Source organism: Onychostoma macrolepis, chromosome 13 (genome assembly GCF_012432095.1).
Source record: "Onychostoma macrolepis isolate SWU-2019 chromosome 13, ASM1243209v1, whole genome shotgun sequence".
NCBI lineage: Eukaryota > Metazoa > Chordata > Actinopteri > Cypriniformes > Cyprinidae > Onychostoma > Onychostoma macrolepis.
Window position 1 is genome coordinate 11,177,606 of NC_081167.1, and position 15,471 is coordinate 11,193,076.

A 15,471-nucleotide genomic window follows, 5' to 3' on the forward strand; every position below is an offset into this window, starting at 1 on the left:
TGGTTGGGTCTCCTCACTCTACACTAGCACCGGAATCAACGGAGAGCGAGCAACTATGCCCGTATTTTGTGCAGTTTACGGTTGCAAAAACCGGCGCAGTATTGATACCAGATCGCGTGGGATTACCTGATTCATCAGTGAAGGTGGTCAGAGCAGCAGAGCGTGTGATTCGACAAAACTCAAAAGAACAAGGTGTCCTGCACATTGAGAACCATCATTTCATGCTTGTGTCATTTATGGTGTCTGTATTTCACAAAGTAAGGCTGCACCACATCACAAAATTAACTACCCTGGAGTTACAGAGTGCCAGCATATGCAAGAAGCTGTGCAAAACAGTTATTTTTCAAGGGTTTTAGCTCCCCAGCCCCAGTTGCAAACCTGACAGGGTAGTGTAAGATGCTGAAATGACCTGGAATTATAACGCTTACTTTTCCAGGCCTTTAAAAAAAAATGTTCTGAGCTGGTACAGTATATATGGGAGCTTGTATGTGTTACAGAAGGGTCGTGTGAGTGTGTGTGTGAGAGAGAGAGTGAGAAATAAATTCAAATGAACAATCAAACTTGTTTCTTTATTAAAATATAAAATTAATTAGTTTATACATTTATCAATATGCCATAGCCTACCATATGTCTTTGTTAAAGAGCATAATACAAAGTCTTTTAGCATGAAAGCACGTATTTTTCAATGTGTGACAGCGTCCTGTATCATAACTAAATACTGTAACAAACCAAACCGTGTGAAAATCCGGTAAAGATTCGGGGAGTTATGATTATTGTAGTTGGGGCAGCGTCAGTCTATGAGGCGTCTACGCATATTAGTTCTATGGTCATAAATATATCACTGTCGTAATTACAGTGCAACATTTGTTGCTGCAGTAAAGCAATCAGGCCTTTTCGTGACGTTTCGTAGCCGCTACCAAAATTAAATACTCTCGGAACAGATGTTTGAGGGGAAGCATGGAAAAAGAAACAGAAGCCATTCGCTTTTTACAAGTCTGTATCCTATCAGAAGGACTTTGAAACTTATATTTCAAGGTAAACCAATTACATACAGTTGCTTTAAATGCACAACTAAGATGTACTTTACAGTACACTTTAAATAAATAGGTTTTAATATTTTTACTTACATATAGCTACTAAAGCACATGTACCTGATTATAATTTAAAGTGTAGTGGTATTTGATAAAATAAAAAAATAAATAAAAAAAGTCTAAATTGCAACTTCATTGCAAATGTATATTTACAAATATATTTAATACATAGTACAAGTTTCAATACAAATGGCATTAAAATACATTTCAGCTTACCACAAACGTTGTCGTTTCATTCGGCACACACTTTAACCATATTTCAAAGACAATATAAGTAATTATGAAATTACATATAAATATGTACTACTAAGTGGGTCTAAAGTTCACCTAATTGCATTCAGTATACATTTAAATCAAGGGTAGCCAACCCTGGTCCTGGAGTGCTACTTTCTGCTTCCTGCAGACTTTAGTTCCAGCCTCGTTTCAATCCCCCTGCCTGTAATTTTCAAGTGACCCAGAAAATCTTGATTAGCGGGTTCAGGTGTGTTTGATTGGGGTTGAAGCTGAACTCTGCAGGACGTAGCTCTCTAGGAGCAGGGTTGGCTTCCCTTGATTTATACTAATACATTTTCATTAAATTACATTACATTCAGTTGGCACTTCAGTATATTCATTTAAAGTATATTATTTCCATAATGGTTACTCTTTTTAAAGTATGTTAAACTGTATGACTTTTTTTTCCACAATGATGTACAGGTATAGAATATGTACATGCAGTTGAATAAATATTTGAGTTGAACTGACATTGTTCACAATAGAAATGCAGCACTATGGAGAGACCCATAAGGCAGTTTTAATTGTTCATGAGGTAGAAAAAAACTTGTGCTTGGATGTTCTAGTGCTCAGTTCTTCGTAGCAACTGTTCGAAGAGGCAGTGGCCTGTGTGTGTGGTCTGAAGTGATTCCTCCTGCCCGTTTTGAGATGCACAGGTCTTGGAGGGTGGGCACTGGAGCACCAATAATCTTCTCAGCAGTCCTGACAGTCCATTGCAGTTTCCTTCTGTTCGATTTGGTAGCTGTAAACAAACCAGATAGTTACGGAGGTACAGAACAGACTGAAAGACGGCTGAGAACTATATCAGCAGCTCCTGGGGCAGCTTCAATCACAGACTGGCTTGGAAAAACCCAAACTTTTCAAATATGCTTGCTAGTTTTGTGTGCATCAAAAGGTCAGGGCAGAGATGGTGGGTTGTCCGTGGGTTGGACGTCTGAGGCAGAGACCATTATTGCATTCAGCTCCTATAAACAGTTCTAAGATCATGATATTTAAGATCTCATTATGTAAACAGCAATAGAAGATATTTACTGCATATATCAAACACTTAGCAAGTTAAACAAAGACTATGAGATAGTACATCTTTAAACTGCTGATTTTGTCTGGCCAGAGGAGAATGACACTATTTCGACACAATATTTCCCCGTCTAAATACTGTAAAGCGGATATAAAGCTGATGTAAAGCTGCTTTTACACAATTTGCATTGTTAAAAGCGCTATACAAATAATAGTGACTTGACTTGACATGCATTGTATGGGAAATTTATTGACAGCTGTTGAAAATATTTTTTACCTGCTGAAGTTATTCACATGGGTTTCAGCGAAACAGATGTTGAGATGCAGTTATTGCCCTTGAGATAAAACAGCAGTGCATAATGGGAAATCAGACTTTCAGAAATATTCTCAGCCATTAACTTCTGATTTAAATAGGGGCTATTTTCAGAAAACGGAACCGTTTTGTTTTGCTTTGTTGCATGTTATTATATACAGGTAATTTTCAGGAAGGATGAAATTGTCCTTTGATGAACAAATCTGGCGCTCAGGTTGTTTGTCATTCATTCCTCCACACTTTGCAGCTTGCTGACCCCCTGAAAACAAGTGCCATGACTGTGAAAAGGCAGGGAAAGTGGATGAGGTTGACATAGGTTAAGTCATGTAAATTATTCCTTTAGTCGCCCACATAAACAAGTAATAATATTGCTTTTTGTTTACAGCAGTACATGTTGTATAACAGTTTATTATGAATGACAGATCAGTAACACTTTGCAATAAAGTTCTGTTTGTTTACATTAGGTTACATGAACTAACAAAAAACTTCTAAAGTGTTTAATTTTGTATTAATTTGAAGGGGTTTATTTTACAATAACAACAACCACCACCACCTGGATGTACATTATATGGCTACTTGCCACATGTAAATAAATGAAACAAGCGGCTTTGATACAACCAAACAAACATTTTAAGGGATAATGTCATATCACTCATCACATGGCTTTTCACCAAATAAGTAATTACGTGGATGTGAAATATTGATTTGAGTTGAAACTTGAAACTGATTTAAAATCTTACCCTTTTATGATGTCATTATCAGGGAATGACAGACTGACAAATTAGAATCACGTATTTAAAAGCGTTGTGTAATAATGTCAGTTAAAGGGATAGTTCATCTAAAAATGAAAATTCTGTCATCATTTACTCTGTTGAACACATGATATTTTGAAGAACGCCAATAACCAAGCTGCAGGTCCTGCAGATTTGCTTTATTCAACATCAAGAAGATCAGGCCCTTTCTTTTGGAACATGCTTCACAATGCCTTGTTCAGGCTCTTGTTCTGTCCAGGCTTGACTATTGCAATGCTCTATTGGCAGGTCTTCCAGCCAGTTCTAATCAAACCTTTACAATTAATCCAGAACGCGGCAGCAAGATTCATTTTTAATGAGCCGAAAAGAATGCACATCACACCTCTGTTAATCAATTTGCACTGGCTACCAATAGCTGCTCGCATAAAATTCAAAGCATTAATGTTTGCCTACAAAACCACCACTGGCTCTGCACCCCTTTACCTAAATTCATTACTTCACACTTATGTGCCTCTAGAAGCTTGCATTCTGCAAGTGAAAGTCGCTTTATTGTGCCATCCCAGTGAGGCACAAAATCACTTTCACGGACTTTTAAATGAAATGTTCCCTCCTGGTGAAATGACCTGCCCAACTCAATCCGAGCAGCTGAGTCCTTGGCCGTCTTCAGGAATTGGCTAAAAACACATCTCTTCCATCTTTATGCACTCTCTTTTCTAATTGTATTCTTTAAAAAAAAAAAAAACTAACACTAGCTTTTCTAATCTTTTTGTATTTTATCCATTTGTTTTCTTTTTATTTATTATACAATTAACAAAAGCAAAAAAAGGCCTCTAACACTAGCTTGCTCTATTCTTTTTCTATTCTATCTATTTTCTTTTTATTTATTATATAATAAAAAAAACAACAACCTTGCTACGTATACTGCGTTAAGCTAATTGAGACTTGTTATAGCACTTTTGTTGATTTTGATTGTTTCCATTGTCCTCATTTGTAAGTCGCTTTGGATAAAAGCGTCTGCTAAAACACTAACTAATGGGACCTTACTGTAAAGTGTTCCTGACAGATCTGCGTGTTCTGTGCAGGGGTGCCGCGGCTGGTGTCCGGGGGCCGGTGGGACTGTCTGACTGCGGGGGATTCATGCTCCAGCGACGAGGCATGCAGTCCGCGCTTGAGAACGCTGCGGCAGTGTGTCGCAGGCGGTGGAAGTGTGAAGCTGGGTCCGGGGGCACGCAACCACTGTGAGAATGCCGTGACGGCCCTGCTGTCTAGCCCTCTGCACCGATGCCAGTGCAAACGGGGTATGAAGAGAGAGAAGAACTGTCTTAGCATCTACTGGAGCCTCAAGCAGTCCGTGCTGCACGGTGAGCAAATCCATATTCATAATTTTTCTTTGTCACATACAAAGCACTCGCTCGCACAATGATGCAATTACAAGTTCTAATACCCACACCCACGCGGTCCCCGGAAACCACTTCAATGGATGCTAATTAGACGCTGCGTTTTAATATGCTAACCAGTTTAGCATTATAGAAGCATTACTTCAAACTGAACTTCTACCTGTGACACTCTCATTAATTCACTGACACAAAATACTCTGTTACCATAGCCACGAAAAACCTTGTTTGTGTGTGCGTTACAGGGCTGAGCTTGGTGGAGAATTACCCCTATGAGCCTGTCGAGCGGGGCTTTGATTATGTTCGCCTGGCCTCCATCGCTGCAGGTCAGTGATTTACACAGACACACTATGCCAATTATGTGCTGTGGTGTTGGAATTGATATTTGGAACTGATCACGATGTGTTTTGTCACTTCTATGCCAAGCATTAGCAGTGAAGAGTTATTAATAGGGCATAGCTTAATAGCTTACAACAGCAAAACATGAGCGCTTTGTTTAATGTACTTGGATATAACATAGTTGGCGTTCATCGGCACCATTGATGATAAACCGCGTTTCCTACAAAATGAGGCATGCATTAGGGACCTGTCAGGAGCAGAACAAACATTTCGATGTGGGCCAAAGACTCTCAGATGGACCTAGCAAAGACTAAACGGTCGGATGATTTATCTCAGAATTTCATTTTCTAATCAAGGCTTTTCACTCATCGCTTTCTCATCTCTCTCCCATCTCATTACATTCACTCAAAATAGCACCGTACCAAGTTTAGAAACTTATTTTTGGAGGTGCCACACGACTAAAACTGTCAGTTTGTCAGCCTCAGTTTATGGGGTGCTTAAGGCATGAGCTGAATTTTATGGACCCCGAGGGTAGCACATAATGATCCATTTACTCATCTCTCTTGTGCTCGCACACACTCATATACACACTTGAGTTCAAGCACACACACATAAAATAACATTTAAACTCTTGGGGATAGGACAGAGAATGATTTCCTCAAAGTAATGAAAGAAATGTCGGTCATTCATGCGTGACTTTTAATGATGGCTGCTCTCAACTCAAACACTGCGAGCATTTAACAAGCTGGCTTGGTAGAGACAACAAAGATCAAACAAAAGTGTGGAAATTAGAAAGGGGAGGGATGAGAGACAGACACATAGAAATAATATTAGTAAAAAGACAAAGAAACTGGGAAAATGTGAAAAATTAATTAAATATATTCTTAACATTATAATGACCTTGTAACAAGCTTTTTTTGCCAGTATTACAGACTCAAATTAAAAGGCCCACTTATCCAAACAGTAACTTTTGCTCTTTATTATTTACTTTGTGTATTTGTTTACCTCTTTACATTCTCATTCGTGTGGCATGAAGCTTCCAATGTACAGATTTTACTAGTATTTTACTGTAGATGTATATTCGTGAGTGTGAGTATATGTGTGAAATGTAAGGCCTGTAATAGTTTTATTGGTCCAAACAAACTCTGATGTACTTACATCTAGAATCTGTGTATACAGCAATATAATGAGCACTAGGGTCCAGAATATTGGCTCAGTATTGATCACAAGCTCGCAAAACCCCTTAATGATGGATGAGAAAGTAATCTCGCCCAAACGGAATCTGAGCAGAATCCCTTGAATATGAAAGAAAGAAATATTTAAAAGAAGAATGAAAGGGTGCAAAGAATGAAAGAACGAACAAACAACAGAAAGACAGCAAGGAAAAATAACAAAATGAAGAGGAGCAAGCATGGAAGGAGGGACAGACATTCTGTAAATTAAGTGGAAAAGAAGAAGGAAAGAAGGAAGGAAGGAAGAACAAGAAAGGAAACAAGCATTTACAAAAAGGAAGAAAGTAAGGACACAAGTGAAGGAAGGAAGGTGGGGGGAAGGAATAAGGAAGGAAGGAAACAACAAAGCATGATTGGAGGGCTGATGGATAGAAATAAATGAGGATAAAGGAAATTAGTGGGGAAAAAAGGAAGGAGGGAAGGAAACTATAGAAAGTAAAGTAAGAAATAAAGGATAAAAGGAAGCAAGAAAAGAGGGAAGAAAAGTGAACAAACCAAGGAAGGATGAGGGACGGAAATATGTAATTACAAGAGGTGAAAATAAAGAAGGCAAAGAAGAAATGAGGGGAAAAAAGAAAGGAAGCGAAGGAAGGAAGGAAAAATAAATGACAGGGTAAAGAAAAAGGAAACTGAAGAAATGAAGCAAAGAATGGATGGATGGATAGAAAAGATAAATAGGGCATGTTGAAAGATAGAGGTGAAGAATAAGAAAAAGATGACAATGAAGAGGGCAGTGGTTAAAAAAGTCCACGGCTCATGGGGGAAGAAAAAAGAGAGAGAGAGCGATAAAGCGAGCTCTATGGCAGTGTAATGCTGGCAGGCTCTCTGCGGCCCACATTAGTCTGATATGAAAAATGAAGCAGCAGCAGCAGAAGCCAGTCTCAGCTGGGGCCTGTTCTGTGATGGAGACCAGACTCATTCAACTTTCATTCTCGCTCATGCTCTATTCATTAGCAGCACACACAGGCCACCCAGACTCACACCCTCTTAGAGCACACCAACTCAAACCTTCGTTAGGACATGAGAGAGAGAGAGAGAGACATTCTGTATAAACCTCAACCCTCATTAGAACAATGAGCCAGAGCACACTTCCAAAAACTCGTGCTGCTCTGACAGTTGGACAAGGCCGTTCTGAAAATTCACAGAGCCTGAGACAAAATTTAGACGAAGTTAGTCATTAAATTGAAAGGCTTTTGTAAGTGCATTTTATACACTCTTATGTCGATTTGTAACTATTTTGCATTTGACATTAGTGGCTAATTAGTACAATCTTGTTTGTATGATTTCATACCCCATCGACAGTTAAGTTTAGGAAATGGAATAGAAGGGGAAAAGAAAGGAGGAAGTAAAGAAAAACAAGGAAGGAAGCAAAGAAAGCTAGGAAGCAATAAAGAAAGAAAAAAGAAAGGGAAGGACAATCTGCTTATGTCCCACTGGTGGCTAGGTTTAGGGAATGGATAACAAGGGGAAAATAAAGTTGGTAAAAAAGAAAGGAAGCAAGTAAGCAAAGAAACGAAGAAAGTAAAAAAGACAGGAGAATAAAGTGAAACAAAAAAGAAAGGCAGCAAAGAGCACATGCAACGTAAGAAGCAATAGAGGAAAGAAAGAAGCAATAAAGGAAGGAAAGAAGCACTGGAGGAGGAATGGAAGGATAGCAAGTAAAGAAATGGGGAGAAATAGAAGGAAGAAAAAAGAAAGGAAGCATGGAAAGAAAGGAAGGAAGAACATTCTGCTTATGCCCCATTGATGTTTATGTTAGGTAATGGAAAATAAGGGAACTAGAAAGTAAAGCAAAGTAAAAGGAAGCAAAGGAAAGGAAGGAAGGAAAGAAGCATGGGAGGAAGAAGGGAAAGGAGGAGGAAAAAAGCAAGCAGAGGAAGGAAGCAAGCAAATAAAGGAAGGAATGATTGACAGTCAGCTTATGCGTCATTGATGCTTATAGGAAATGAAATAGAAGGTTGGAACTTGGGACAGAAGAAAGGATTGGTGTTGGTGCATTGCATTGTTTTGGCTTCGGGTACAAAGAATGTTATGTTGGATGGTAAGTAATGCCACGTTTTGCAGTTGTGGTTTGGTGTTCTGTGTTATCTTGAGTACAGGCTTCTGTTTCAGCACTGGACAGCGACTGTAGCCACTCCAACTACCTTTCTGTTTGTACTTCACAGTAGGCAAGTGTAACTAACCTGCTAATCTCTTTATACCCAGGAATCACAAGCCTGCTTCTCTCTCTCTCCTTCCTTTCAGAGTCTGAGGTGGGCATGACAACAGTGAACCGTTGTTTGGACGCTGCTAAGGCCTGTAATGTGGATGAGACATGTCAGAAACTACGCACGGAGTATGTGTCGGCGTGCATCGCCCCATCGGCGCGAACCGGGCCCTGCAACCGAGCACGCTGCAGCAAAGCACTGAGAAAGTTCTTCGACCGTGTGCCGCCAGACTACACGCACGAGCTGCTCTTCTGTCCGTGCTCCGACACGGCTTGTGCAGAGCGACGGCGCCAGACCATTGTGCCTGCATGCTCTTATGAAGAAAGGGAAAAACCCAATTGCCTGGCACAACTTCGAGTTTGTGAAGCCGACTATGTGTGCAAGTGGGTATTGTGTGTGAAAATGACTGCTATAAATACAATCAAGTTCTTTTGAAGGGCCTGAAGATTGAAGCTCTGTGCTCTGTAGGGAGTAATATATAAAGGTGCACAAAGTAATTTTGTCCCATTCAAAAAAAGTTTTAAACCTGAAGAAATGAATATATGTTAGACGTGTTAAAACAATGTAAATTCACATTAGATAAACACTCTGGTCATATCAGTAACCTAAAAAGTGTTATTTTATTACACAAAATATTTTATTTTAAGGTGTCCTTGTTACAGTGTAAATATACATTTAAGTACTGATTAATATTAATTAACTGTGTACTTAATATATGGTTAGGGTTAGAATTAGGGTTTAGTTTAGGCATGCTACTTGCATGTAATTATGCATAATTTATTGTTAATATAATAGTAAGTACTGTACATGTAACGTGTAACAAGAACACCTTAAAATGAAGTGTTACCAATACTTTTAATATACTCCAATTAAACAATTATTCTATAGCAATGCCACTTTTAAATAGAACCATTCCAAATAAGAACCAGTTCTCGGTTCCCAATCTTTACACACTAGTCTTTCCATAACATCCCATAGATGTAAGGGTGCTCCAAAGCTGCTGGGGGCAGCAACGAAGCTAATGTTGAATAAGAGCCATTGAAACGAACCAATCAAATCAAACCAATCAAAAACATACTTTATTCCAGTAATCTTGGCTAATGTATTACAGGTGTGCTGTCCTTTTAAACATAATTAATGCACACTCTTGCATTGCTGTACCGTTAACAGACAACGATACCCAAAGGAATGATAGAGTTTCATTGAAATGTTGGTAACATTAACCTGGATATTTTGTTTTTTGTATAGCTAGCTAACATGATGGCTTGTAAAATAAGGCTTGCTAAAAAAAATGGTCGACACCATTCATAACGTTGGGCTCAGTAAGATTTTATTAATGTTCATGAAAAAATCTTTTATGCTCAACAAAGCTGGATTTATTTGATGAAAATATAGTTAAAGAAATTATATACTATGCCACAGAAATATTTATTTCTATTACGTCAAAGCTGAGTTTTCAGCAGACATTTCTTTAGTCTTCAGAGTCACACGATCCTTCAGAAATCATTCAGATTTGGTTCTCAAGAAACTTGTCTTATCAAAATTGAAAACTGTTGAAAACCAGTGTAAGAGTTGTTCTGAGGAAACCTTTTCAGGATTCTGAGAGCTGAATTAATTTTAAATATTTAATGTATTTTTGCTGAATAAAAGTATGAATTTCTTAAACAAAAAAAACTTACTGACCCCCAAAACCTTTGAATTTTAGTATATATGAAAACTGGCCATAGAAGATGACAATTTATGCTACAGCATCCCTTGTGGCATTGCTGAGAATGTAATGCATAATGAATTGCTATCAACAGCTTTTAAAATACAATAACGCCCAAAATGAAGGTTATACAGTATAGATAGAAGACTGTACATCATAAGCGTAATAAAAGTATAGGTATAAGTATATTTACACTGTTACTTTATCTGTTCACTATGGACAAACAGAAACCGTAAATCCAACAAACACATGAGTTTGACAGCTGCAGTCACTCTGCAAGGCTCTCAGTAGAGCTGAGTTTGAGTGGTCATATTTGAGCCTCCCTCTTTTCACATCACAAACACAAAGGCCTTCATCGGTCTTTGCCATCGATCAACCATCACGCTTTCACACGCCAAGCAAACACTCTGCTGACACAACACATTACACAAGAGGAGATCACTTGCGGCCACAACAGCCAGTTAGCATAAGAAATCAGCAGGGACTGTGGGTAATTCCTCTGAGACTGACCTGGTTAAATGATTGATTGGTCACCAGAGGACTGGCAGAATGTGACCTGCATGTAAATGGTCGCTGTCGGCTGAGATTCCGGCATCTGAGTATCTGGCAGTTCTCCAGAATTCTGAATTGCAGTTATGTCTCCGATTAGCAAAACGAATGGATCAGAACTGTGCAGAGTATATGTAGGGGGGATTGAAAAAGAGAAAATGACTGAGAATGGAGTGGAGAGTGTTGGTGTAAAGCTTTCTAAACAGAACATAAGAGGACAAAACAGAACAGAGTATGTAGCCCCATCTACATGTATAACACAAGGTAGAGGGGAGTGTTTGTGGGAATGCGTGTTTCTGAGGGTTTGCTGACTGGCTGGATGATGGATGTGCTGTTGTGGTTCCCTCAGGTCTCGCTGGGCTCAGTTCCAGCACGACTGCCAACCCTCCGAGCTTACTGCCAGCGGCTGCCAGCAAGAAAATTACGGAGCCTGCCTTGTTGCGTACACCGGCCTGATAGGTGAGAACTCTGGGCAATGTAGTCCACCTTGGCTTATCACATACACCAGTCAGGTAGATTCAAATTATGGGCATTGCAATCTTATCAAGCTTGGCATTACAATCTTATCCACCGACAAGTGAAATTCTAAGAAGACCATCGTGACACATACAAGCTCTCAGGGGTTTATTAAACCTTGTCACCAGTTGATGTGATGCATATACTGCAATTACAATCCTCATTACAAACATGTATGACTTCTGCAGAACACAAAAGAAGATATTTTGAAGCATGCTTCAAATGTTTTTGTTCATACAGTGACAGTCAGTGGGGTCCAAATCAACTAAGCTTTTAAGTCATGGGTGTCCAGTCCTGCTCCTGGAAGTTCAACATCCTGCAGAGTTTAGCTTCAACCGGCTCCAACACACCGGTCTCAAAAAGCATTCGACTCCGGGGCGTAGCCATCATTTTAGGAGTGAGGGGGACTAGAAGGGATACAGCTACGGCAAGATTGTCCTACTGGGCAATACCCTTTTTTGTGTGTGTCTAATTGACGGATATTTATTCATTTAACTAGCTAAGAAAACAAATCGTCATTTTTGTCACACTGAACAATAACTAATTACTGTATTTGCATTATTATAAGGGCAGGGTTTAAGGTTATGGTAGGTGTACGTGTTAATAAAACAATCTAATAGGTAGCAAATATTTATCCCTTCTAGCCACAACCTATAGAGTCCTGGCTGCAATAGCTGGCACCACACAAATTATTACTTCTATAAGTCCGTTTTGGACATTCTGCATGAGAGTGCCCTTTAGCGTCGAGTATGAATGAAACATACACTGCATGAGAGTGTTTATCGCTCTGTAATGTTCACATCGTCTTGTTTTGGATACGAATAAAACATCACGTCATGCATAGAGACCATCTTGTTTCTTTGAATTTAAATCGAATTTACATGCATATACAATTCCGCATGTCCCCTGGATATTCTACGCCCATGGTTTGACTTCACTTTTTATGTCCTTCCCTCCCTAACTTCCCTCCATCTTGTTGACTCGGAAGTATGTGATTGGTTATATTTCACGAGTGCCCACTACTGGCAGAACCCTTGTCATGGGTAAATTGGAACATCCTAAAAGCAGCAACAAGTATGTGTTTAAATCTCAAAATAATTCATATATATCATACAGTAGGGTTGTGAGGGGTCAGGATCAATTGCACTCATGACAATTGTGTTGCATTGTGGTATATGGAGCTGGCTGAAGTGTACATATGAGTTGCCTCAATCCCTCTTGAAATTGAGGGATCAAGGGTCTGTCCATATAAATTTTATGTATTCACTTGACAAAGTAGAATGCACTTCAAAATGCCATCTGCGGAAGTGCTTAGGGAAATTTTACAAAGTTTGTCTAAAAGCGAAATGGAAAACACTCCATATTTACAGTAGAGGTCCAAAATATCTTGATTAGCTGGTTCATGTAGGGTTGGAGCTAAACTCTGCAGTGCAGTGACCCTACAGGAGCAGGTTTGGACACCCCGATTTAAGTTGTTGTTTGATTCTGTGGCTCAGTATGAACCCAGGTACTTTTGGGTCTGGTCTGCAGTACATGTGTGTCATCAACTTGAGTACCACCATAACTAGCAGCAACTGATCACCACTATAAACAAGTTATGATTCAGGGTGAGAAGATTCCAGCTTCTGCTAAAAAATTTTATGCAGCATTTGTCTGTGCAGGTATTGCAAAAGATGCAAGAAAAGCAATGTGGGCTGCTCTCCAAAGGCAATTTATTTGGAGACAAGCAGCTATGAGACACATTTCAGTATAATAATTGTGACCAGGAGTGTGCAATGATGCAAATTATATGTCATCAGTTAGAGGCTCACTTTTGTTTAGTACCTGAAATCTGATTACAAATGGACTCAAAACATTCAAGTGACAGCACCCTGCAAGTTTTCCCCTGCACCGTTCATATAGGCTACTCCAAAAAGGCATGTAAGGACACTGGGTAGACGCATCAGGATTGATGTCAATAATGACAAACGTTTGACAGAATTGTGAGTTAGATTTGCTGGTAAAGAAAGCTACAGAAGAGTTTATGACATTAACAAATGTACAAGTCAGTCACGACAATACAGCGATAGCGAAGACAAAAAGAGACCGAGCTCTCTGCCCTGACTGTTAGTCATTACAGCAGTATTTTCCAAGAGCGGTTGTGAAGATGTTGCGCTTTTGTGTTCTGGGACAAAAGAAATCAATGTGTTTAAACGGGTCCCTATCAGACCATAGAGTTCTAGAGTGCAGCACCTCCACTTTTCCCACTTTCAGCTGTCGCCTTCTACACTCGCTCACTCTCACAGTGGAAAAGCACTGTCATTTTCCCTCCCTACTGAACAAAGACCGCTCTAAGAGCTACGGACCTGTATCCTCTGCAATCAATGTTCTAGCACACTTATGTAACCCACACAAGATAAAGATTGACAGAGCTTTTCATATCCGTTTTAGCTGAGGTCTTACAGAATAACACAAGGTGGATTGCTTAAAATGCAACAAACATTTCAACGTCAAAAAGGTGAAAGTGTCTGCACTGATAGAAGGTTGAAGAGTGTTGGTCACATGCAGTGAGACAAATGGCACATTCTATGAATAGGGTGCACTTGGTGTCCCTGAGACACAAATCTGGTATCATTTGTTGCAAGAAAAAAATAAAATGAAATAAAAAGTTAGAATATCTGAGTGCTAAGTGACCGCTTAATTTGCATTAATTTTTCTTAATTTTGTAAATGTATTCTTTTTAATTTTGATGTTTATTTCACTTTAAAAATAATGGTTTGACAATTGCAAAATTTCGAATTTTGCAACTAATTTTGACTGACCATGTGATGAAAAAGAATACTGAAATAATTTAAGCTGTATTTTGTACCCTATTTGTGGAAAATGCCAAATAAAGTTTGAATCTCTGCCTTATCAAAAAAAGAAAATATTTTCCATAATACATGACTGATATGACAGATGGATGCTGCATTTATTTGATACTGGTAGACTTGCACTGCACTTGGCTTTCTGTTTTGCAACTGATGTTCTGTGTTATTTCGGTCTCACTTTCTCCCTGTAGGTAGCATTATCACTCCGAATTACCTAGACAACTCTACATCCAATGTGGGACCGTGGTGCTCTTGTGCGGCTAGCGGGAATTTCCGAGATCAGTGCAACCACTTCCTCAGCCATTTCCATGACAACAACTGCTTGAGTGAGTAAAAACCTCTCCCCTGTCCTATATCACATATAAATATTACCAACATTGCTGGAGATTCCCTTTTGTGCTCACAGGGGAAAATGAGAGGGAGGCACAGACACCACATGCAGTGGCATATAGCCTCTTTCATCGCTTCTTGGCAGAAGTAGCTTGTGAAGTAGCATTTCCACATCATTCCCACACATCTACTACCTTAACATTGTCCTTTGACCCATGACACACTAACAACAGCTTTGAAAACAAGACTGGGCCTGTCCCAAAACCCACAATTACAGTACGCAGTCTGTCCCAGGTTTGCCATAGACAAACCATTCAATAAACAGTTTTTAAAAGACCATTTTTTGCCTTAGTGCAGAACATTTTAATAATCTTAAGGAGAAGAAAAAAGAATCTATCCCACATGCTGGTAGTAAATAAATGTTTAGTCTTGGTGTTCATAATAAATGCTGTTTATAATGAATGCCACTACAATATGTTTGTTTTAAACTTATATGTTTCATTGCTGTTCTGTTCTGAATACCATTAGGGCAACTAAAATACATAAGGATTATAAATGTATTGTTTTATTTACCAGTGTGACATAGTCAGGTGCAACTTATTTTCTAGACTATATGGTGTGTATATTTTGCCTTTTAATCACTTAACATGGGTCTATTTTTCAGAAGTTTAAAAGTTTATCTAAAGTTCAAAGTATTGAAAATCTAAATGTTTAAAAGCTTTGCAAAACTTCACTTAAGTGTGTCCCATTGGGACATAACACTTGCGTCTTCACATCCACTTAAACACTAGGTCCAAATGCAGTAAATATGTTGTATAAGTAGACTGCAAATGTGATTATTGGGACAGGCCCTGACACAGGTTCTTTACTCATGAGGAACAACTTAACTATAGTCCATAAT

The 15,471-nt window shown here is 39.0% G+C and overlaps 1 protein-coding gene across 4 annotated transcripts in view; it reads left to right on the plus strand.

The window, feature by feature from the left end:
* gfra4a (GDNF family receptor alpha 4a) overlaps positions 1-15,471 on the plus strand; it is a 116,704-nt gene that overhangs the window by 89,960 nt on the left and 11,273 nt on the right. For 2 of the 4 annotated variants that reach the window (XM_058796615.1, XM_058796614.1), the window contains exons 2-7: positions 4,529-4,807; positions 5,086-5,166; positions 8,656-9,001; positions 11,225-11,334; positions 14,432-14,566; positions 14,647-14,729. In XM_058796615.1, coding sequence (XP_058652598.1) covers positions 4,529-4,807; positions 5,086-5,166; positions 8,656-9,001; positions 11,225-11,334; positions 14,432-14,566; positions 14,647-14,729 — 1,034 coding nt within the window. The remainder of the gene's footprint in view (positions 1-4,528; positions 4,808-5,085; positions 5,167-8,655; positions 9,002-11,224; positions 11,335-14,431; positions 14,567-14,646; positions 14,730-15,471) is intronic. The other 2 variants (XM_058796616.1, XM_058796613.1) reach the window with 2 other exon arrangements.